We start from the raw sequence: 24,210 nt of genomic DNA, 5'->3' as shown, positions 1-24,210 counted from the left end.
GGATAAGAACTCAACATTTGACAAAAATTGTTGGGAAAACTGGAAAAGAGTATGGCAAAAACTAGGCATAGACCCACTCTGCACACCCTATAATAGGATCAAACTAGGTACAGAATTTAGACATAAAGGGTGATACTATAGACCAATTAATAGATCAAGAAATACTCTGGAGCTAATGGAAAGGGGAGAAATTTATGATCAAACAAGAAATACAGTACATTATAAATTGCAAAATGGATGATTTTGACTATATTCAGTCTCTTTTCTAGAACAGTTGTTTTCACTATGAGATCCTTTATACTTTTTATTTGTTCAGCCTTTTAGCTTAGTTTTAATATTTGGAAACATTGGTTTCCATTGGGTCCATTTTCAAGGAGTTTGTTGCTTGGGCAAAATTTGGTACCTCTTGTGCCAAACTATTTATTCTTTTTTCAAAATCTTTCTTCCATAGCTCTCATTTCTTTTCCATTTTTTTCCTAAAGTGCTCTCTCATTCCATTTAGAAAAAAAAATATTGTGTTTTGCTTCATTTTTTTCCCCCAGGAATTTGAGTTGAGTTTATGCTCCCTGTTATATTTTTTTTCTGAAGTATTGCTTGTAAATGTTTTGGAGTCATGTATACTTCTGCTCATTATAGCAGAATTTTTTTTGTTTGCCCATTTTTCCAATCCTGTCTGCACATGATCTCAGGGCTAGGCTTCACTGCTTTCTTGGGAATATTGCCTCTTGTGTTATTCCAGGATTTCAGAATCAAATTGAGGACCTACAGTGTTCAGTGGTTGAGCTAATATTGAGCTCCTTGAGTTGTCTAGTCCAGGGCAAAGTTTGATTGCTGTCCCTCATAATCTGAGCTCACTAAACTGCTGATCTACATTTGTTTCTGTGCAAAACTAGAGTAGACTGTGCACCCTAGATTAAACTTCTCCCCTCTGACCCAACTGGAAAACACAATGCTGAGAGGCAGAATTATAGGCCCTCCCTTTGCTCTGGGATTCTTGTCATCATTTTTCTTTAGGCTGAACTAGATATTTGGAAATGGAGTCATATGGGGTCTGAGTCACACTGCTTGCTCCTAGCTTCTGAACTTCCTCTTTTCTCTGTACATTGCTTAGGGTCTCCCTATCTAGGAACACTATCTCCTTCTACAAGACTCCTCAGTCTGACCTGAATTTATAACCCAGAACTGGGTAGTGGACAGAAAAGCTGCCAGTTGGCACTTGTCCCTCCCGGCACAGTATTCCCAACCATGGTCTGGAACCTCATCTTCCCCTCCTATAAAACCTTTCCCAGGGCACTGGGATACTTGAATGCAGCATGTCTGTAGCTCTATTTCCTTATGCCAAGATAGCCTGGACAAATGATTCACTTTTTCTGGATCTCCTCAACAAGATTTAGTTTAATGCATTTTTTGGAGGAGTTTGCATAGGGGAGCTCACTATACTGCATCCTAATACTCTTAAGCATATTTGCCCCGCTACCACAATAATTTGCAATTTTTATGAGGCCTGTTTGGTGCTATGTTTGATCATCTATCCATTTGAGGAGCTGTTCTTGTTCTTAGCTATTGGTGTATTTAATTTTCCATACATCTTGGAGAGCCTTAACAGAACTATTTGATACAAAGGTATTTTCCCCAAATCAACTGTTTTCCTTATTACTTTATTTCCTTATCAGTTGTACTGATCCTGCTCACAAAAAGTTTTCAGTTTCATGTCATCAAATTTATTTTCTCTTTTATATCCTTTAAGCCTTGTTTACAGATTTCCCCTCTAGTTGTGAAATATTATCTCTACTTATTTTCCTCTAATTTTTATATGACCTTTTAAGTTGATCATCCATTTGGAACTCTTGTTATATAGTATCAGACACCAGTATAAATTCTACTTTTACAAAACTGCTTTCCAGTTTGCCCAGCTGTTATCAAATAGCTCTCCTCCAAATAATTTGTTTTTAGATTACTAAACTCTACTGGCCTATTGAGTACAATTATTTCTGATTTTTGCTTATCTAGCCTGTTTAATGATCAACTTTCATGTTTTTTAACCAGTGCCAAATAGTTTTGATGATGACTAATTTGCAATATAATTTAAGGTTTAAAATTATTTTTCTTGATTTTCTAGACCTTTGCTCCTCCAAGCGAATTTGATTTTTTTTCATCTAGCTGCATTAAGACATCCCTCTTTCCTCCCCATCCCATAGTTTTATTGGTTAAGACCACTACAATGCAAATTCAAATTTTAATTCCAGACCTTCTCATCCATTACAGAGAAACTATTTATCATGGCTTTAAGATGCTCCTCAAACTACCTCTTCAATTGTGTCTGGATTGACTTTATTAGAAGAATTTAATTTCCTGGTATCCTAACATAAACCTTCCTTTTAGACTGTCTTTATTTTTTATATGTCTTCTATGTAAATAGCTATTTGCCTCTCTCCTCCATTACAATATAATGGACTTATCCAAACTCCAAAAAACTAGGATACATGTCAGACTATTCTCAACATTTCTTTTATAAATTTAAGATGGGAGATTTTGTGCTCTTTGTTGTACTTATTCTATAATAAGAATTATCCTCATCCTCAACAATGTTCCCAACATTTCCAATTCAGTCAATTGTTTCTCCTCATTAGTCAGATCCAGAGAACTTTCCATGATTTGTTCCTCTACTATATAGAGTTTGAGGTTTCAGTGGACCACCCAGGTGAAAATGCCCGGCAGCAAGCAGTAGAAAATTGAGAACTGGGAGTTTAAGTACAACATTGGGAATATATATATATATATATATATATATATATATATATATATATATATACACACATATATATATTAGGAATACATATATTAGGAATATATATATATTTAATAATCATATGAAAAGAAGCAATAAATGAACAAAAGAAGCATATAAATTGTGTAAGGGAGGGAGGGTTTGGAGGGATTATAGGGTTAGGGCAAAGCAGTAAAGATCAGGATTAGAGGGCAGAGGATTATAAAACAACCAAAGAAGTTAGGAGAGGGCAGTCTGATTGATGTTGGTGGCTGTTCTTTCTTGAAAAAAATTTATGACATCAGGGAGGTATAATGCCATGACAAACAAATGAAGTGGATTTGACTGAGGGGATGTTGTGCTAATTCACCAGCCTCACTTTCTCCTCTAGTCATCTGGGTCCAATGACCAGATATGGACCAAGAAGACTGGAGATGGCCCTAGAGATGAGGCAATCGGGTTTAAGAGACTAGCCCAAGGTCACACAGCTAGTAAGGGGTCAAATGTTTGAGGCTGGATTTGAATTCAGATCTTTCTGACTCTAGGACTGATGCTTTTATCTATTGCATCATCCAGCTGCCCTTTATCTACTAAAGGATAGGGAGAAAAAGTATCCAGAAGGGAAGGGGGTAGAGTCAGTAAGATTAAATAAAATGGACAGTGAAGTCAAAGAACAAAAACAGATAAAGTCACCAGATGTAGCACCTGTATAACTCAATTCAGAAATTATTCATTTATTTAATAATCACATTCAAAGGAAATAAAAAAATTAGATAAAAAAGTGATTCCCTCTCTTGGGAGGTTAGTTGTGGTAGAAGGCATTAAAGTGTACTGCCATAATATATTGCATTTATAGAATAACTATAACAAAGAGATATAAACTAAAGTGTTTTGTGAGATGGTCTGGATATTGTTACTATCATAGAAACCAGGGAAAGATTCCTGGAGGAGATGGCATTTGAATTAAGCTTGAAGAATAATCAGGAATTCAGGAAAGGGGTACAGCCAGATACACAAATAATTACGATAAAAGCTGGAATATTGTAAAAGCCTATAAGGAGCACAGCGTTCTGCTGAAGGAGAGATCAGTTAAGAGTTTTTTGGGGGGAAAGGGATGGAAGGAGGCTTCTTTTTCCCAAATGACTTCTCCTACTGGCCTCACAAAGAAATCAAGTCAAGTTTCCTATTGGAGATAGCCCTTGAAGCGGGCTTGAAAACTTTAGTAGGAATTAAAGAGGCAAAGAAGGCACGTTAGGGAAGTAGCGATAATAATTATCGTCTCCCCACGGCCTAGAGTCTGCAGGGACTCTGACATTGCGCAAGTGACCTCCTCCGGGACGCCAAGCACCAGTCGTGTCCATGACCACGCCCCGGCCCGCCCCGCCAGGTCCGGGCCTTTCTCCCCACCGCCCCTCCAGGAGGTCCACCACGCTACCCCCTCCAAATCCCTCCGGCAACTCCTCCCCTCCGCGAGTGCCCGCTTTTCCGCAGAAAGGCCGGAGGTCGGAGAGAAAATATCTGGGGGATGACACTAAGGCCGCGGCCTCCTAGTCCTGGCCTCGAGGCCCCTCCGGAACAGACGTGCCGCCCTTCTAGCCTTCCCTTCCTCTCTATGGCGCCCTTCCTTCCGGTTGGGCTTCTGCTCTCTGATTGGTCAGCGGGAACCACTTCCGGCTGTTCGCTCACCTTCGATGTCCCCGCGATGCTGCGCATCCGCAGTGTTCTCTCTGCCCCGGGATTTGTGGTTGTGACAGCATGTGGCGACTCCCAGGGATGCTGGGGCGAGGTGAGGGGACTCCGAGCAGAGACAGGGATCTCAGCCCCGCCATGTCGCGGAGTTCCAATAACGTGAGGCAGGCTTAGAGCGGGAAACGTGGAGAAAGGCCGAGAGGGGAAACCACCCTGCTGGAATGGGCGTGGCCAACCAGAGTGGGCGGGGACTGGGAAGGGGCGGGGATAGGCCCCTTAGTGGAGTTAAGTTAGGCCCAGGTTACACAATCTGCCTTTTTGACCTTGGCCTAGACACTTGATGGTTTTCAGGATCGGTTTTCTCCTGTTTAAAAGGGGCATAACGGGGCGGCCGGGTGGTGCAGTGGATAAAGCACCGGCCCTGGAGTCAGGAGGACCTGAGTTCAAATACGACCTCAGATACTTAATAATTACCTAGCTGGGTGGCCTTGGGCAAGCCACTTAACCCCATTTGCCTTGCAAAAAACCTAATAAAATAAAATAAAATGGACATAATTTAACTGATTTCCTCACAAGGCAGTTTTGCAAACATTAAATACATTGCAATATGATCGTTACTATTAAGTGAGTATGGACAATTAGTCAACCAAATAAAATAATCTTGCAAAAACTCCGTAATGAAATTTTTGAATCAAAATTAAAATTTGATTTTACAGTTTGGTGGTTTTAACCAATCAAACCATGGGATGGGAGAGACGAGGAAAACTATACAGCTCGATGAAACCAAATAAATGCTTATTCCCAGCTCCTTTGTCAAATAGGGGAGGCTGAAGAGGAAGAGACTAGAATCAAGGGCAGAACCATGCACTGAGCAAGATAGGAAAAAGGAGTCTGACCCTAGGAGAAAAAGTTAGTGGATCAAGGAGAGGTCATTGACTACAGGGGTTTGGGTCACTTTCCCAGCAAAATTAGGGTACCACAGCTGCTGCCCTTCTCTTGTAAGATTCAAGAGCCAAGAACCAATAGAAGCAGGGATTATCCTCAGCATTTGGGTTGCTGACTATCCATATCTCCTGCCTTCTTAGCCCTTCAGCACCTGCCTAAGTACAGCCCTCGTGGTGTGACTCCTGGGGCCACCAGTCAAGATGAACCTCAAATCACTTGGTCACCACAGTCCATCCCTGTGGCCAAACAAAATAGGTATGTATAATTCCAAGGAATCTACCAGACATGTACCCTATGCTTCCCCAGGACTTTGCCCCTGCCTATTTAATAGATCCTAATGACTTCTTTTGATTTCTGTTTAGGCATGAGTCCCATACTCTGGGTGTGGGCTGTGGCCCAAAATACCAAGGCTGGAAAAATGCATTCCAGTGGATCTCAAGCCGCCTGTCCTGTCACAGAATGTGGGATGCTGTCTCATGGGTATGCCTTCCCTACATCTGTCCAGGGTATATCTGGGGTTTAAGTTTTGAAATACAGTCAAGACATGATAGGTTCATTATTATGAGTAGAAAAGTAATTTATCATATGGATCAAAGGAGGTAATATATATATATATATATATATATATATATATATAGTACTTTATATTGTAAGTAGTCAATTTTAGACTAAGTGTAGATATCCCATGATTTGTTGGGAGAAGGAAGTAGCAGTCTTTGATAAAGCTGATAAAATGACTCATCAGCTTCATCTTCTATGTCAGTTCACTTTTACTCTTCCTTTTTTGCTTTTTCCTCCTCTTCTTTTTCTTTCATTTTCTTTTGTAGACCTGACAGTGGTCCTTGTGAGCATTTGTTTAACCCTGTTTAAGTTAAAAAACCACTAACTTAATATTGTTTTCTAGTGATTTCATGTGTGTGTAAAATCTTCCTCTTCCTCAGTGGTTGATTAAAACTTAACCCTAATCCTGCTATTTGTTACTGCACTATGCATGAACCTTATTGGCACTTCATACTTGCAGATTGACTGGCCTTGGTGCTGTCATAACATGAAGTTTAAAAAAAAAAATCTCCCTAAAGGACTTAAATCTAGTTTGAGAATCTATACCTAAACATAAAAAGGATAATGATTCACAATAGTATATGCTATCTAAATAAGTTAAATATGAATGAACTTGTTCAAATTTTACCAGAATGAATGTTTGCCACCATGAGGAGGAGGGAGGGAAAAGAGGGTGGTAGAAAATGTGGAACTCATAAATTTATAAATGGATGAATGTTGAAAAACCACCATTACATGAAATTGGAAAAACAAAATAAAATTTCAACTAATAAAAAAAAGGTAGTATATATCGAATAGTACAAGGCCACACTAAAAGAGTGCAAATAAAATAAATAAATAAAATAAAATAAAATTTTAAAGGCAAATGGGGCTGGTCTTCCTTGACATCAGGGAGGTGACACCATGACAAGCAAGGGAATTAGATCTGAGTGATGGGGATGCTGTGCTAAATCATCAGCTTCACTTTTTCCTCTGGAGCCATCTGGGCCCAGTGACCAGATATGGATCAGGATGACTGGGATAGTCCTGGTTGAAAGGCAATCAGGATTAAGTGACTTGCCCAGGGTCACACAGCTAGTTAGTAGTATCAAGTGTCTGAGGCTAGATTTGAACACAAAGTCCTCCTGACTTCAAGACTTATTCTCTGTCCATTGTACCACTCAGCTGTCTAGCACAGGGTCCCTGTACTGGTAGGTCCATAATAAACATGTATTGATTTCAAGACTTTATGCCTAATGAAATAAAAAGGTTATTTGAATAATGTCTCTTCCCTCTAAGGTCTGACAGCAATGTGGAATGAATTAGGCACAAGTGAAAAAAAAACATCTTTCAGATAGAAATTAGAAAAGTCTCCTGGGGCAGCTAGGTGGCACAGTGGATAGAGCATCAGCCTTGGAGTCAGGAGTACCTGGGTTCAAATCCGACCTCAGACACTTAATAATTACCTAGCTGTGTGGCCTTGGGCAAGCCACTTAACTCCATTGCCTTGAAAAATCTTAAAAAAAAATAAGTCTCCTGACTTCATAGGCAGTAACAGATTCAAGGCATGTCAGATATTGTTTGGGCACAATCTTAAGCCAAGATACAACCTTCACTCTTCCATCCACCTCCACCAAGCAAAGTTTTAGCGTTGAGCCTGAGAACTTTATTGAGTTCCTGCTCCATGCAATATATTGTCCTGTGTCAGGGGTTTTTAACCTAGGGTCCAGCAATAGATTTCAAGGATTCCATAAACTTGGATAGGGTAATCAAAAATAAATCAATATTTTCACTCAACTTTAACTGAAACTTAGCATTCTCTTCAGTTATGAACATAGGCAATAAATATTATTCTGAGAAGGACTCCATAGGCTTCACTGGACTGCTAAGAATGCCAAGACACAAAACAAAGCAAAGAAGCCCTGTCCTCAGTGCTAGAGATGACACCATTACTTTTGTAATCCAGGTCACAGTCCACCCACATTAATTAATTCCATCTCCTCAGACACCCCCACCCTAAGGACTGGATCTGTTTGTAACAGCAACATCTCTCTTCAGTGGTCTGTTTCTTTTTAGGAAGCAGGAGCCTCAGGGGTTTATGGGTAGTATCTAATTCACACTGTCTCCCTTTGGAGAATAAGATGGACTAGGAAACATCCCTTTTTCTCCCTTCAGTTAAGCAAGATTAGAGTTATGCTGTCATAACATACTCCAATAAGCCAATATTCTAGCTGGCACTAGAACCTAATACAAAGCCCAACACTTTGTTCATTAATCTAAGCAATCAAGGATAGGAACCTTATGTGTAAATCAATAAGGAAAATGTTTTGAACTTCACAGCACAGGGGTAGTCTTGTTATATTTTTTTTTTAAATTGTCTCAATAGTTATCGAGTCATATCTACCATGAGAAGATATTTGTAAGGAAGTCATCCTCTAGGGCTCAGCAAAATAAGGCTTGTCCTGATGGGAAATCATGATCTGTTATAGTAACCTAGATTATAGAGGCACCACTTTATTCTCTTATTGCTTGTACCCAGTTGGGTTTCTGACAGGTTTTTTTTTTCTTTCTCAGGGAACCCTGGCTGTTCTGGCCTTGCAGTTGGCCAAGCAAATCCAATTTCAGGCATCGTTACCTGGTTTCCAGAGAAAAGAACAGTGCTCTTGGCACAGTCACCTGGTCCAGATCCGTCTCACCCCTTTGATGTGCCAGGACTTATGTAAGTTATCTCCTGAACAGGCATAAGGAGTGGTTCTGGAGTTCCTCATGGCCAGGATGTAGCTGTGGGGACACACCCCAGGAAAAGAGCCATCAGCTCTTCCTCATTAGGGGGTCAGAAATAAGGTCAGAGGAAAGTGAATGTGGTAAAGTTATATCCACCCAGGGTGTAGGACAGTTCCACCCATATAATTCTTCTATCCTACTCAGCCAAGAGAGGAAGCTGAACAGAGGGTCCTGAAGACCTCCTTTGTTGTTATCTTAAAAAATTTCTTTAAATTATATTTTTTCAATCATCAAACATTAATTTTTTTCTACCTCCCTTCCCCACCAAAGAAAACAAAACACCATTAACATATCTATATAGTAGTCAAGCAAAATTCCTACATTGGCCATGTATCTCATTCTGTGTATTAGTCTGTCATTTCTCTGTCACAAGGTAGACAGTATTCTCAATCACTGATTCTCTGGAATCTCTATAGATCAGTGTATTGATTAGAGTTCTTAAGTTTTTAAAAATTGATTTTATGATGTTAATGATATAATGTCCCTTGCCTCCTTAGGAAAATATTTTCCCAGTTTTCTTCTTTATTTTATAACATACTTAAATTTTTTTCATTCCATAATAGTGTGTCTTAGGTCAAGAGCAGAAATCAGCCCTCCTCTGCCCCTCCCCCCATTTCAATCCTCAATCCTCTTTAAAGAGTATTACAAATAAATTTGAATGATCCCCTGGAGCTTGTTGTAATGAGATCTGACTTGCAATTGAAATGATATGGGTTGCTCCCCCTAAGGGAATAAGTATATGAGAAAAAGTCAAGGTTCCCATCCAGTGTTTTAAGTAAGAAACAGGTACAATGATATATTCTGTCCCCCTTCTCCCCTCCCTTCCCTCCATCTTAGCCTTTTTTGTTTGACCTATCTTTCTCTCTGAAGGCCCACAATCTTCCAATCAGTGCTCCCTCCTAACTTTCCCTAAGTAGCTGGACATTGAAACCTCTCCCATCCCCTTCTCTTTGGAAAAATCTCTATTGCACTACAGCTCTCCAGGCCACTTCTTGCTTCCCACTGGTGGTTGCCTGGGTCTCTTCATATATATCCTCACACCCCACTTCAACTTGCCAAACAAACTTGGTCACTCATGCTGTTTGGATAAATGAGGTAGTCAGTGACCACAATCTCACCTATAGATGGAAGGCCACCATTTGATCTTAGTAACATCTGATCTCTCACAGTATGGTAAGGTCTACTGTACCTTACCATCTGCCCTGCCACCATGTTTCTTAGACCCTGGGCATTACCATCTGACCTGCCAGTATACTTTAAGGACCCCCAGACCTTACTATTTGCCCTCTAGGTATCCTTCCATTCACATTGTAACAGAATTTTTACATATGTATTGTTCTTTCAATTAGAATATAACTCCTTGAAAGGACTGATTTTCTTTTCTATTTCTATTAGAAATAATAAGAAATTACTAAGAAATAGTAAACTCAATTGATTTTTCATTCAGAAGGAGCCTTTTGGGGGACATTAGTAGATAATGATTTTAGGATGAGGAGTTGCAAAGTGAGGAAAAGGAGGGAAAAGGTAGATTTCTTTTTTAAAATTTTATTCATTGCTTTTTTAAAATTATTTATTTCATTAAATATTTTCCAGTTACATATAAACATTTTTAACTTTATTTTTTTTGAAAAGGTAGGTTTCAAAAACTATGAACTAGTCAGCTTGACATCAATCTTCAGCAAAATTCTAGAAGAGATATTTTGTGAGCATTTAAAAACCAAACAAATAATCATCATATTAGTCAGTATAGGTTCATTAAAAAAAAAATTCATGCCAAACTAACCTGATTTCTTTTTTTTTATAAATTTACTAAATAAAGAAGATAAATAGATAACTAAAGAAGTTAACTAAATAAGAAAAAAACATTGTTTATCTTTATTTCTCCAAGGCAGTTAGCCTTGTTGCTCATAATCTACCTCAGAGAAATGTGGGCTAGGTATAGGATGGATTTAAATCATTGAACAGTTCTACCCAAAGAATATTAATGGACATATGCCTTTCTGCATGGAGCAGGGAAAGGGTTTTCTGTTATTGTGAAAGAGGAAATGATCTTAGTCTATGACTCTGGAACATATAACTAGTATTGAATGCAGAATCCTCAAAAGATAAGTGTTATCATATCCCTATCAAAAATATTATACAAAGTATGTGTATTGGCAAGACAATTTTTGTAATATACCTCCAAGACCCTTTCCAATGATGATTCCTTAGGAAGAGAAGGAGGAGTGGCCATAGATAAGTAGTACCAGAAGAGCCTAGGCATCAGAGTTATCAAAATACAGGGTTAAATTCAGTCTGGGCACACAAAGACAGCAATCCAGACCTGGGCAGGACTTTACCCACATTTTATGCCTTACCACTTGTTCTTGGCATTTTCTAGGGTTGAAGAAAAACATTCTCCCTACAAGTAATTCCCCACCCCCCTTCCACACTTGCCTAGAGGAACCCTCTGAAGAGCAGAAAGGACCTGAGCCTCCAGACCCTCAGCCTGAGAGCCTTGCTTCCTATAGCTCTTTGAGGACAAACAGACCCACGAGTCCCTATGAAGCAGGTAATAAACACATCTCTTGGAGTCAGTCAGAGGAGGTCCAAAGGGTAAGGAAAGTCTACATTGGTGAATATTTGCTGCTGAATGCTCCTGGCCAGGGCAGTGGGCATCCCTTTGTAATTGCATGCTTCCTGGACTCTGGGAACAGGGTGAATCAGGGAACTAGGCTACAGAAGAAAAGGGGAGCCAAGGTGCTATATAGCTGTGTCCCTCTTGTCTTTCCCCAGAACCTGTTGGCATTGCTTTCTTGGACACGGCTGGAGCAGACCAGTGTCACACCACCAGAGATAGACTGGTATTGGTGAGATGTCACCACACAGAGGCTTATATTTGTCCCCTGAACAGGGAGTTGGGGAGGGATCTTTCTTAACTTTCCCAAACTGACTCTTCTGGCTATCTCTTCTTCAGGAGCAGAAGGAAACAGAGCCTCTTTCCTTAGAGGAAGCCATGTTGTCCTTGCAGCAGCAATTCCAGCTCAGTGTTTCCATCGCCCTCAATTTCCTGGGTAACTGATTGCCACCTTGGGATGAGGTGGGGGTATTGAAAAAGGGAGAGGACACAAAGGTAATTGAGTGGTTTTCTAATGTAGCAAAAATGTTGAAACTCTGGTAGGGGAATCAGATTCTCTGGTATAAGTCATGGAAAGCAGGAGCCTTAGGGTAGAATCATATACAGCCTCCAGAAGTACTCCCAAGAGCTGTGCCCATACCTAGAGTATGCAGGTTGGCACAGCCTTCCCCTCAAGCAAATAATATGGGTTATAGTTTCAGAATCTGTAGGAAACTAAGGAACCACCCTGTTGAATGGGGTTAAATCCATAGATGAAGTATCTCTCTCCTGTATTGTCCCCTCCCCCCCCCCCCCCCGCCCCCAGTTCCCTGTTCTGTGCCTGGTTAAAAGCCTGGTGGACTTTTATCAGTTCCTGCCAAAAGAATTTAGAATAAGATGGTGAGGAGTTAAATTGGTGGTTTAATTAAGACTGACTTTTGCAATCATGTCCTTTGATTTGGGGAGAGGATATTCTCTTCTGAGCATAACATGAAACTGTTAAGAGGAGTAGACATTATATGGGCCAAAAGCAGTGGTACAGATACAAAAGACTAGGAATTCAGAGAAGGGAAAGATAATCTTGAGTAAAAATTGTTGAGAAATTGAGACTTGAGCTGAGTCCTGATAGTTGGAGAAAAATCTCAGGCATTCATTAGCATGGCACTTGGAAGGAGAATGGTCTGTTCCTTTTTTTTTTTTTTTTTTTAATATTTTCAGGATCAGGAGTAAGGAAGGAACTTGTCATTAGGCAATTAGGGCTCTGGGTCCACGGGGTCCTTGGTAAATGTCTTCTCTGCTCTGTGATTTCTTAAAGGGACTGAAAATATGAGAAATGGTGATTGTGAAGCAGCATACTATTACTTCCAGAAGGCTGCGGACCGGGGCTATAGTAAAGCTCAATTCAATGTGGGCTTGTGTCATGAGCATGGAAAAGGGACCCAGAAAGACCTCAGCAAGGTAAGGGAAACCTTCCGATTGACCCCCACTCCTCTGTGCCAGGCATGTAAGAGTAATCACAGCTGAGTGAACAAGGCTGTCTCAAACTGGGGGGAGCACCCTGGCCAAGGGGAATTCTCAGGGATGCAACTGAACATAGTGCCTGTCCATTTGGGCCAGGCAGTTTTTTATTACCAGCTTGCTGCCCAAAAGGGCCACCAAATGGCTCAGTATCGCTATGCCAGATCCCTGCTAAATGACCAGGCCCCAGGGAGAGAAGCTGATAAGCAGAGAGCAGTGGCTATGCTGACACAAGTGGCTGATAACGGCCTGAAAGAGGTGAGGCTCCTGCCCGAAGGTGGGGGGGGTCCTTGTGGGCAAATGTGGCAGGGATTGAGATGTCCCTTTTTCTGCTTCTGCCTCAGGCTCAAGCCTATCTGGGGGTGCTGTTTACCAAGGAGCCTTTCCAAGATGATCAAAAAGCCGTGAAGTACCTTTGGCTTGCAGCCAGTAATGGAGTAAGGGGGAGTGATATGGGAGCCTGGTTTGAGTCCTCTGTAGCTCTTCTAGTTCAGGCAGGACTAGGAAACTCAGTTACTAAGCAGTGGGAGAGAGGACTAGAGCCAGTATCCAGTGATATCCACTGAATCCGGTTGCCTTGTAGTCTTCCTATAACCAAGGTCATTTCTTCATTTCCTGATCAGTGCCTAAGCAGTAAGAGAATTATTTTTTCAGTTCCATTTTGTGAAGGCATCTTAGGTTACCAACCAGCATCTCCTTCTGTAGCTGGCATTGCTCTCAAAGAACCTTACAAAACTTGCTCTAGGTTGAAATGGACCTGAATTTTGATGTGCTTGGAAAGTGGGAATAGTCTCTCTGACTGTGTTAGTTAAGAAGGAGCACCAAGGTCCGACAGGGAGCTGTTTGTCACCTTGGCCAATCACAATGCATTGAGAGCCTCTTATGTTACCATGGCAGCAGTGGCCAAGGCTGGGACTCCTCTATCAGGTCCTGATATTAGTCCAGGCATCTCTTCTATGACATAACAATCTCGGGAGACATTATTTGAAGGTGTGCAAAAACAAACCTCCTGTATTTATTGTGTGGCTAGAAGATAAGAGTGGTGTTTTGTAAGTATTTTGTTTTTTCATCTGGACTCATGCAATTGGTTAGGAAAGTCTCAATCAGTATGTGACCTTACCCAATGCCAATTTGCAATTGTCCTGTAACTTGAAGAATAGTCATAGAGAATTGCCTTGAGACAACAGGAGGGTTGGTGCAGTAGTATATTTGGAATTTAATGAGCAAGTGTCCATGGTCACACAACCAGTACAAGTCAGAGATAGGACTTGAACCCATGCCTTTTTCAGTAGTCTGCACTGCCTCTCAGGTCCACAGTACATATTATAAAACAGACCTAGTTCCTGGCCTAAATAGAGAGGAAGTTAATGGTAAAGTGACTAGATTACTGAACGTAGAGACAGGGAAAACCTAAATTGAAATACACACACACACACACACACACACGCGCACACACACACACACACACACACACACACACACACACACACACATTATCCCTGTGTCCCTAGGCAAATACCTTAACCATCCCTCTCTGGGGAACATCTGACTTTCTCAACTTTGGTCTGGGCTGGCTCTGATCTCAGATTCTCCTTGATAACCTCCAATTTCTTGTTGTGGTGATGGTTCATTGGAGTGTGTGTAGATAGTGTCACTTCTGTCTCTTGGTTCTTGCTTTATACAATATGGGTGAAAATTGGGACTTCCAAACTCTTTGTTCTGTTTTTCTACTTTAACATGTCCTGTTATCTATGATTTTACATATGTGTATATGTTGTCTTTTTTAGGATTCTCAGAGCAAATATCACTTGGGGATTTGCTATGAAAAGGGCCTTGGGGTCCAGAAGAACCTAGCAGAGGCCACAAGATATTACCAACAATCAGCTGCTCTAGGGAATGAGCCAGCTCAGAAGAGGCTAAAGATGCTCATCTCAGCAGAGCTGGAAGGTACAGTTAACCTCTACATGGGGTGAATCATTGGTTCCAGCCCACATGGCATGGTCAGAAAGACAGGTTTTTTTCCCTTTCCTGTGAAACAATTATTCCTGTACAAAGGTGAAGGAGAAGACAGTGACCACTGGTTATTCCTTCTACTATTAGTACTATTTTATATTACTTCTCACACTTTGGTAATGTTGAAGGTTTTCCCTATGTAACCAAAGCTCACATGATTCCTATAATCCCAACAAGGAATCATCTCCATTTTCACACAGAAGATTCTATGAGTTGTATGTCTAGGGTCACTTACCTAAACAGTGACAGAGTTGGCACTAGAGCCCTGATCTTCTGACTCTAGTCCAGCAATCTTTCCATTATACTCAGTATTCTAATCCATGATAGGAAGACCTGGAAGTTGTGTTAAGACTTGCTGTTGCATCCTCTTTCCTTCTTTGAGTGTAATGGAGAATTAGGAAGTAGTAGTGGATCACTGATGAGGAATCCTCCAAGTGTCAGGAAAGAATTGGTTAGAATTGGTATGCTGAGGGAAGCAAATCTGGGTCGTGTCCCTTAAGATCTCACACATTAGGTGTTGTAGCAGCTAGAACACTGGACTTGAAGTCAGAAGATCCTAGTGTCTTGCCTCAGACACTTAATATTGGTATTAACTTGGACAACAAGGTTACCTTGCTGAATCTCAGTTTCTTCATCTATAAAATGAGGATTTGGATTTGGTGGCCTCTAAGGTCCTTTCCGGCCTGAATCTATGTTGCTATGATCCTCTTGTGCAGCTTGATAGTCTTAGAAAGTTGACTATTGTACTGATAGTTTACAGAACCATTTTGTTAGAAGTGGGTCTTGAACCCAGGTTTTTCTGCTTCTTGAGTCCCCATTTACTGTGCCACACTGCCTCTCAAAAAAAGAGAAACCCCATGATCCTCTTCACTGAATGATAGTTCTTATCTCTCTTCCTCACAGCTTTGGGGCACAATAATTCAACACTTAAAGGTTTAAGGTCCTTTTCTAGCCCTTCTGTCTGTACTCTGGATGCAACCCTGAATGGGGCTACCCACCTTGCCCATGCTTGGAGCACAGGAAACCTTGGACTTCTTGGCAGAAATGATCATCTGGGACCCAGCCCAGTAGCTTCTGGTGTGACAGAACCTCCAAGTCCACACCCTTTTGAGATGCATCTAGTAAAACTAGGATTTGGATAAGGTAAGAATATAGTTATGAAGGATCCTCCAAAAAGATAAACCTTGAGGTGGTTTGAGGGGATAGCAACAAGAATGTAAAGTAACTTTTTATTCTCTTGTGAGGAAATTGTAATAGGGGATAGCATTCTCTGTTATGAGCTGGTTCAAAGTTCACTATAGAGATTTGGGAGTGATTCTTATCAACTATTTTCAGAGCTTAGCAAAGTAATGTATATAGAATCTTTTCCAGTCCCAGAAATAATAAGGATTCATATCTCTCTGGTATGGGTTTTTTTTTTTAATTTGAAAGAGGATTTCCAAACAGAGCTATTCCCTGAATGTATCTGTTTGGCCCCACAACAATTACTTCGGTCCCAAAGATGGAAGCTCTGGGAATCCCTCATTGACACTGGACACAGCCTTGAGCTCAAAGGAGTTGGTGCTACCCAATCACGTTCTTCTGTGAAGACCTTGGAAGAGTTTTATTTTTCCATGGCAAGTGGAGACTGAGTGTGAGTTCTGTGAGCAAGAGTGTGGTTTTTCTATGGCCTCACTTGGGACATTATATAACATTAAAATCTGCAATATTTAATAAAATCAGCCAATTAAAACTGAAACTAGGTTTTCTTATCACTTCATCCCCTCTGAATGTGAATGGGAGATGAATGAGGGCAGGACAGAACAACTCAACCTTCATCACTTAGATCTTTCTGTTAGACAGTATAAAGTCCCACAACCAGATATTGTTCCAAAGGGAATGCTTAGAAATGAATGCATCAACCTTGTTCAATTGTCTTAATTCTTGTTTATAACCTGAATTAATGATTTTACTAATAACTTCTCTTTTTAATGATATTCATCTGTGTTTAATGAAACTTTTTTAGGTAAAAATCAAAGATGGATGGATGGATGGATGGATGGATGGATGGATGGATGGATGGATGACTGAACTATTTGATGTCTAGAGAATGTTTTGCAAGTTCATAAAGGGTCTCAGAGTGGGGGGGAGCATGATTGGGCTATATTGGCAAAAAAACCCTCTTTCATTCCCCTGTATTGCTTCAAGTTTATTTGTCTGTCCATCCCTTTAATGAACTTTACCATAGATCTCTCTCAATAATTCCCTCCCATACCTAATGTCTCCCAGAATTTCCTGTGGTTCCGATGGCTTTCATTCAGTACTCACTCCTTAGCTTTGCCAGTTTTTATGTGTCCTCCTAGAATATCAGCAGGACTGGGAGGTGGGATTGTCGTCATTGTATAGACTGCTGCAGCCCCTCTGCATCACAATGATCATCAAAACCATAATTGCCATACATGTAGTACTAAAGCTTTGCAAAGCTTATAATTTACTTAAAATTTTTTACTTAACAATAATCTCATTTGATCTTTACTAGATAGCTACTACTACTACAGGATATTATCCCATTCTAAATGAGATTTAGGGAGTTAAATGACTAGCTCATGATTACACAGCTGGTAAATCTCAAACAGATCTTTTCTGACTTCCCAGGCCAATGCCCTTTCTTGCACCCTTCCACTGCCTTCATCCAGATGGGTTTGGATAGCATAGAACTATCCAGAGACTTTGTAGCATTAAAGCCTTATTATCTGATGACTCCTCACCAAATCTTGGAAAGGAAGGCTGGGGCAGAGCAGCCTGCACAGCGGAGCCTGGCTGGACTTTGGGTGGCAGGCTCTGGCTGACTAATTAGTCCCCTGTGCCTCAGCTTCCTTCTCTGGGCTAAGATTTGTCAAGTGCCCGCAGTTTCACAGGCGAACTGTAAAAAAAATGAAAAAACTAAATCCTGCCCTACCTGCCTAAGCCCTTCTGATTGAGCTTCCTTTACCTTTCCATTTCCTTTGGGGTTTGATTTTCTCAGGATCCCAAGGTAGATTGATTGGCCTTTGTGTCCTGTGACAAAGTGCCCTGGCTCAGTCCATTCCCACATTTCTCTAAATTGAAATTCTACTCATCTTCTATCATTCATAGGATGTTGTATATCTTGAAACACTTGCCTTTCTCCTGGAATTTGTCCTACTTGGCCATAAGTGCAATTCTGCTCCCCATTAGGCCTCAAGCTCATCGAGGCTACAGAGAGACATCACTGTGAGGTTACAACTTTACAGCCATTCATTAGCCAAATCAGTAAACATTGGTTAAGCATCTACCTTGTGCCAGGCACTGGCTGAGGATGCTGGGGAAAGAAAAAGAAGCAAAAGATAGTCCCTGCCCTCCAGGAGTTAGTGATCTAAGGGGAAGGGCAAAGATGCCCTTTGGGCTATAGGAGGATGGAAACAGCCATGCTCATGTTGGTGGAGTTGTAAATTGGTCCAACCCTTCTGGAAAACAGTTTGGAGCTGTGGAAACCCCAACTTGGCTCATCCATCATTGTGGGCCTCAGGTAGTAGCATCAATTCATGTACCAAACAGCACTCCATCAGTGTTGGCTGGAAAAATGACTTGTTTTAGTTGAGAGGTTACCACTGTACAGATTACTGTCAAATTGGAATGTGGTCCCAAATTGACTGCCTACTAGGCTTTGAGCTGGCTCCAGGTGCCATCTATGATCCTGCCCTTGCCCTCCCCCCACCCCCAGGGAGAATGGATGCTCTCCTGCTGGAATCTTACAGAGTATTGTCATCTAAAATTTTTGCTGTGACATCTTTGCCTTTCTGCCACCCATGTTTGTCATGAACTTGAACCATGTTGTGCCGAAACACATTGTAACCTACTTTCTCCCTGTACAGGGAGATGTTTCCATGAGACAGGGAGAAAAAGGACTAGTGGGTAGAGCTCTGGGCCTGAGCCAGGAAGTCCTCTGTTCAGATCTAGCCTTGGACACTAGCCACAGGATCTGAGCAAGTGACTGAACCTATTTGCTTCAGTTTCCTCACAGGATTGTGAGGATGAAGAGTGAGAGTATTTTAATGATACCTTTTTTTTTTGTAAGGCAATGGGGTTAAGTGATTTGCCCAAGATCATCCAGCTAGGTAATTATTAAGTGTTTGGGGCTGGATTTGAACTCAGGTCCTCCTGACTCCAGGGCTGGTGCTCTATCCCCTGTGCCACCTAGTTACCCCATGAGAGTACTTTTAAAAAGCACCTCCAGCATGACTGGCAAGTAGTAGGCTCTATATAAATGCTATATACCTGCTGTCCCTCTACCTCCAGTTCCCAACAGAACAGATGTTTTTAAAAGCACAGTTCACCCCATTTCTTGCTGTCCTCCAGTGGCCCACAAGAGGTCAGAGGCAGAGAAGAGTTGAGCATGATTCACCATTGTGTTCTCCAATGCCATGGATCACCTCTGAACACATCACAACCCCCTCCCCCGGGAGCCTCTACAGAGGAAATCTGTGCAGCTGAGGCAATAGTACAATCTGATGCAGCTCTGAGCTGAGCTTTAGAAGACCCCAGACCCCATCCAAGCACAGCTTCATATTAGATAGATTTGGAAAAACTACATAAAGTTTCTGTTCTAGTTATCTCATCTGTGACTTAGAATACTACTTTACAGTTGCAAAGTATAATTATCTTTCTTCTTCCTGACTTAAGAGAATGGTTATGCCGTTCTATACCCCTAATGAGGAAGGGCAGAAGAAAGACTTGTATCCAGAGGGAATGCTGCTAATGAAATTAGGCAATTGAACTGCCTGCAAATTTCTAGGACAATGATGAGTTTTAAGATTTGCTATTTCTTGGTTCTCTTTTTTTTTTTGGCAGGGATAGTATGGTGGGTGGGTAGGTGGAGGCAAGGGGAAAAGGGGAAAGGGAACAACTAAATCTGTGATTTCATTAAGATAGGGAAGACGCAGGGAAGAAGCTCCTTCTACTAATGGAAATTGGGATCTGATCTTTAATTTATAGTCATAGAAGCTTAGAGAATTGTATGGAGACACAGAAAGATGATGTGATTTGCCCAAGGTCACAAAGCCAGTATGTGTAGGGGTGGAATTTGAACCCCAGTCTTTGACACCCAGACTAGCTTTCTGTACTTCACATAGATACACATTCATACACACATATATATATATACACACACACACAAACTTTTGTTATGTACCTGCTATGTGTCAGACACTGGCTAAGCACTGGGGAAAAAAGATGGTTCCTGTCCTCAAGGAACCTATAATCTAACAGGGATCATATCATGCAAACATATATAAAGCAGGCTATAGAGAGGATAGATAGGAAATAAGTGACAGAGGGAAGACACTAGAATGAAGAGGTTGGGGAAGGCTTCCTGTGGAAGGTAAGATTTGAAGATTTAAAGGAAGGCAGAGATGTCAGTAGATGGAATAGAGGAGGGACAGCCTTGCACACATGGGGGGCAGCTAGGGAAAATGCCCTGAGGTGAGAGATGGAGGGTCTTATTTGGGGAAGAACCAGGAGGCATATATCTCTGGATCAAAGAGTACATTCCAAAGAGACCAGAAACATAGAGGAGGTTAGGTGATGAACTTTGAAAGCCAAAAAGCATTTTGTATTTGATCATGGAGGCAATAAATAGCTACTGGAGTTTATTGAAGGGAGCCTTGGTATGATAGGATTTGTGCTTTAAGAAAACCATATTAGTGGTTGAATGGAGGATGAATTGGAGTGGGAAGAGACTTGAGGCAAACAGACTCTCTAGCAGGCTATTGCAATCTGGGCATGGGTGATAAGAGTCTATTACTAGAGTAGTGACCATGTCAGAGGAGAGAGGGGGGCATAATTGAGTAATGAAGCAAAGGTCCCAACAACTTGGATATGGAAGGTGTGAGAGAGAATGAGAAATCTAGGAAGACTTCTGGCATGCAAACCTGAGGAATTGGGAGAATGGTTTTAAGAGAAATAATCTTCAAGAAGATATGGGCTAGTGGGAAGTTTGGGGGGAAACAGAGTTCTTTTTTTGGACATAATTGAGTTTAAGAGACCTACTGGATATTATCCAATTCAAGATGTCTGAAAAGCAGTTGAAAATGAGAGCTTGGATATCAACAGAGAATATGGTAGATTTGAGATCAGCATAGAGATTGGAATTAAATTCATGAGAGCTGATGAGAACCTGGTGAAGTAGTAGAGAGGAAGAAAGGGACCTAGATAAAATCCTGAGGGACACCTGTTATTAGAGGGATCTGGAAGAGGATCCAGCAGAGGAGACAGGCCAGATAAAACCATTAGATAGGATGAGAACCAGGAGAGAGTGATGTCTAGAAAACCTAGAGAGGAGAATTTCAAGGAGGAAAGAGTGATGTCAATGACTGCAGAGAGGTCGAGGGGAATGAGGATAGAGAAGAGAAAGGTTTGATTTTTTCCAAAGGAAATTTTACTAGATAGCTATTTTCTTTGACAGATTTCTTCCTATCAATAGGCTGAAGTGAATTAGATATTAAAATACTACATAAAGATTAAAACTCAACATATGAAAAAAGATAACTTACTCATGTACCCAAGTATTCTGAACTGTGAAAACTGTCATCATAGACCAATTCTTTGCTTAATCCTAGTCCTCTTGACCCTGGCCTTTTCCAATATCCAACAATCCAAATTAAAATATAAAATCTCAGCCTCAACTTCTGATAAGGTAGTTTACAGATCCATTAAACTAAGTTGCTTTGGAGCTCTTAGGAGTTCTTCAGTGAAGCTTAGTCAAGTTCACTGCTGACAATAACCCAAATTACTGACTATTTTTCATCTCCTGATGTGAGAAGAATTTAATCATAGATATCCTGTTACATATAGACATCAGTCTTGCCCCTTTAAATGCCACATCAAGGAGGATTCACAGGCTGAAGGCAGAAGGCATCTCTGGAGAAGGGACCTTTAGTGGTAACTGACTGGAATGTTGGGTTCTACTGAATGCATAGGCAATATAAGTATGTATACATAAAACAGTACACACCATTTTGGGCAGGGAAGTCATAGGAGTCTCCCCTTTATTTCTCAAAACCAATTTGGACCAAGCTGGCCAAAGACTTTTTGAAGGTAATGGGCAAAGGGAACTTACTCTTCCCCCACTTTTTATGATAGAGGGACAGTAACAATCAAAAATTTATGCTACTGAACTGATGCTGAGTGAGATGAGCAGAAGCAGAAAAACACTGTACACCCTAACAGCAACATGGGAGTGATGTTCATCCTTGAAGGACTTGCTCATTCCATCAGTGCAACAATCAGGAACAATTTTGGGCTGTCTGCAAAGGAGAGTGCCAGCTGTATCCAGATAAGGAGCTGTGGAGTTTGAACAAAGTTCAAGGACTATTCCCTTTAATTTAGAAAAAAACAGATATCTTATTGTCTGATCTTCTCTCTCATCACACCCAATTTGGATCAAGGTACAACATGGAAACAAAGTAAAGACTGACAGAGTGCTTTCTGTGTGTGGGGGCGGGAGCAAGATGGGGGGGAAATTGTAAAACTCAATATCTTTAATAAAAATTAATTTAAAAAATGTATGCTACTTTATCAGTGGATCAATTAACACTTAAGAACCCCCTAGAATTCAGGTCCTTAAAGAAGGGTGGCTCAGATGAGGGACAGCTCAGGTAGTGTTTTTCAGGAGAATGTCCATTCACACATACTTGTTTGTGATATACTTAGGCATTTCTACTTCTAGGATCTATTTCTTTATCTTCTGTATGTATTTTGCCAACAAACAACCAATCTCTGCTTCAGTCTAGCACCTATTCTTCAGCCAAGTCCTGCAATAGGGTGAGCCTTTTAAAGAAGTCCGCTTTTGTCCCCTTGCTAACAGGCTAGGTGCCATCCTTGGAATAGTTTTTGAATGTAGGAGTTTTCTATCTATCTCAGATTACGTTCCTTCATGGTGATGTTAAAGATTTCAGGACCTACCAATGGGATCCAGGACTCAGACTCATCACCCAGCACCAAAAATGATGAGGGACCAAACACAATCAGCCAATTTTCTCCCAATCTCAAGTGGATGGCTTAGATTCCCCCATCTAGAGAACCCCTGTCTAAACTCAGACCCCGGGTACTATTGCTGCTATCAGTCCTATTCTTGGGTCCTTTCTTTCCACTTGTACCTATGGCTTCAGAGCCCAGGGCTCCACTTCCAGCAAGGTCTAACCCCAGAGTCTTGCCACAGGCTGAGAGGCGCTGCAGCACTTCAGAAGCAGCCACAGGGGCGTTACTGTTTTGGGATAGCAGCATCTCAAACAGGGAGCTCATTTCTGACAGGAAGGTGCTGGCCAGCTGGGTCCCCACTGAGTTCATCTCTGAAGTGCTCGATTTACCAAAGGTCTGGAAGGTTCTCGGCTCCTCCATGGTAGTGGCTTCTCGACCCTGGCTAGTGACTGGGGAGCCTGGAGAAAAGACATTGTCTCTGTAGTTAGTGTTAAGAGGCAGAGACAGCCTTGCCATCCAAGCTGGATCTGGGACATTCAGCCGATCAAGGTCCAGACCTGTCAGTCAGAGAGAAACAACAACCATGCAATTAACTGCTGTGAGACAACAAGGTGCCAAGCAGGACAAGAGAGGAACTGTAGGTCAGGAAAAGGGGATTGAACAGTACAAGGTAGGGAAAGGAAGTGATTGGAAAGGATTGTGTTGGTTATGAGTTCCAGGTTTATCCCCTCTTCATGCTACCCTCTACCACTCCTATGCAGCCCTATCTCCTACCCCTTAAAGGGAACTTTTCTGTCCTCTGGGTACTGTACAGTTGCTTAGCACTGCCTTCATTATAGAGATTGAAACATGCTATTTTTCACTTTCAATTTTTACTTTTATTAGAGCTTTCTTGCACAAAATGACATACAGAAATGTTGTATATAATTACACATGTATAGGTTATATCCAACTGCTTACTATTTCATGAAGAGGAATAGAATTTGGAACTCAAAACTTTAAAAAAAAACCCAAATGTTAAAACTTGCTTTAACATGTAATTGGGGGGAAAATATATATATATAGTATATCTATATGGAGAGAGATAAATATATACATATTATATATGTATATAATATGTATATATGTATGCCTTCATTAGCTTTGATTTGGCTAGTAATATTCAGTCAGCCTATGGCCACATTGGTCCTCTGCTCTGTGAAGGTCCCCTGTATTACAGCAAATTAGGCCATCTTTTGTCTCCATTCTTGCCTAGCCTTTAATTATGATTGAGCATTGTCCCAGATAAACTGATTCCTGGGAAAGACCTTAGCTTAAAGGCCAAGGTCTCCCACTGCATCTGGGGCCATCATCTTGATTTATGTCTTTCCACTGGACTCCAGTG

The 24,210-nt window shown here is 41.1% G+C and overlaps 2 protein-coding genes across 5 annotated transcripts in view; one reads left to right on the top strand and one right to left on the bottom strand.

The window, feature by feature from the left end:
* Positions 1 to 4,432: 4,432 nt before the first annotated feature.
* Positions 4,433 to 24,210, top strand: part of DELE1 (DAP3 binding cell death enhancer 1) — a 24,207-nt gene continuing 4,429 nt past the window's right edge. The window contains exons 1-13 of one of the 4 annotated variants that reach the window (XM_074212725.1): positions 4,433 to 4,553; positions 5,542 to 5,656; positions 5,764 to 5,881; positions 8,516 to 8,660; positions 11,106 to 11,276; positions 11,501 to 11,574; positions 11,682 to 11,778; positions 12,637 to 12,779; positions 12,939 to 13,097; positions 13,184 to 13,276; positions 14,627 to 14,786; positions 15,756 to 15,995; positions 21,990 to 22,363. In XM_074212725.1, the coding sequence (XP_074068826.1) occupies positions 4,523 to 4,553; positions 5,542 to 5,656; positions 5,764 to 5,881; positions 8,516 to 8,660; positions 11,106 to 11,276; positions 11,501 to 11,574; positions 11,682 to 11,778; positions 12,637 to 12,779; positions 12,939 to 13,097; positions 13,184 to 13,276; positions 14,627 to 14,786; positions 15,756 to 15,994 (1,545 nt within the window). In that variant the 5' untranslated portion in view covers positions 4,433 to 4,522 and the 3' untranslated portion in view covers position 15,995; positions 21,990 to 22,363. Of the gene's footprint in view, positions 4,554 to 5,541; positions 5,657 to 5,763; positions 5,882 to 8,515; positions 8,661 to 11,105; positions 11,277 to 11,500; positions 11,575 to 11,681; positions 11,779 to 12,636; positions 12,780 to 12,938; positions 13,098 to 13,183; positions 13,277 to 14,626; positions 14,787 to 15,755; positions 15,996 to 16,283; positions 16,591 to 21,989; positions 22,364 to 24,210 lie in introns of those variants that run through there. The other 3 variants (XM_074212726.1, XM_074212724.1, XR_012473789.1) reach the window with 3 other exon arrangements.
* The window catches only part of PCDH12 (protocadherin 12), a 20,338-nt gene continuing 12,381 nt past the window's right edge, over positions 16,254 to 24,210 (bottom strand). Inside the window, exon 4 of the mRNA XM_074212723.1 lies at positions 16,254 to 23,383. Coding sequence (XP_074068824.1) covers positions 22,908 to 23,383 — 476 coding nt within the window. The 3' untranslated portion in view covers positions 16,254 to 22,907. The remainder of the gene's footprint in view (positions 23,384 to 24,210) is intronic.

This window comes from Macrotis lagotis, chromosome 1, assembly GCF_037893015.1.
Source record: "Macrotis lagotis isolate mMagLag1 chromosome 1, bilby.v1.9.chrom.fasta, whole genome shotgun sequence".
Classification (NCBI taxonomy): Eukaryota; Metazoa; Chordata; class Mammalia; order Peramelemorphia; family Peramelidae; genus Macrotis; species Macrotis lagotis.
The sequence above is the reverse complement of the archived record's forward strand: the minus strand, read 5'-3'. Positions and strand labels throughout refer to the sequence as shown.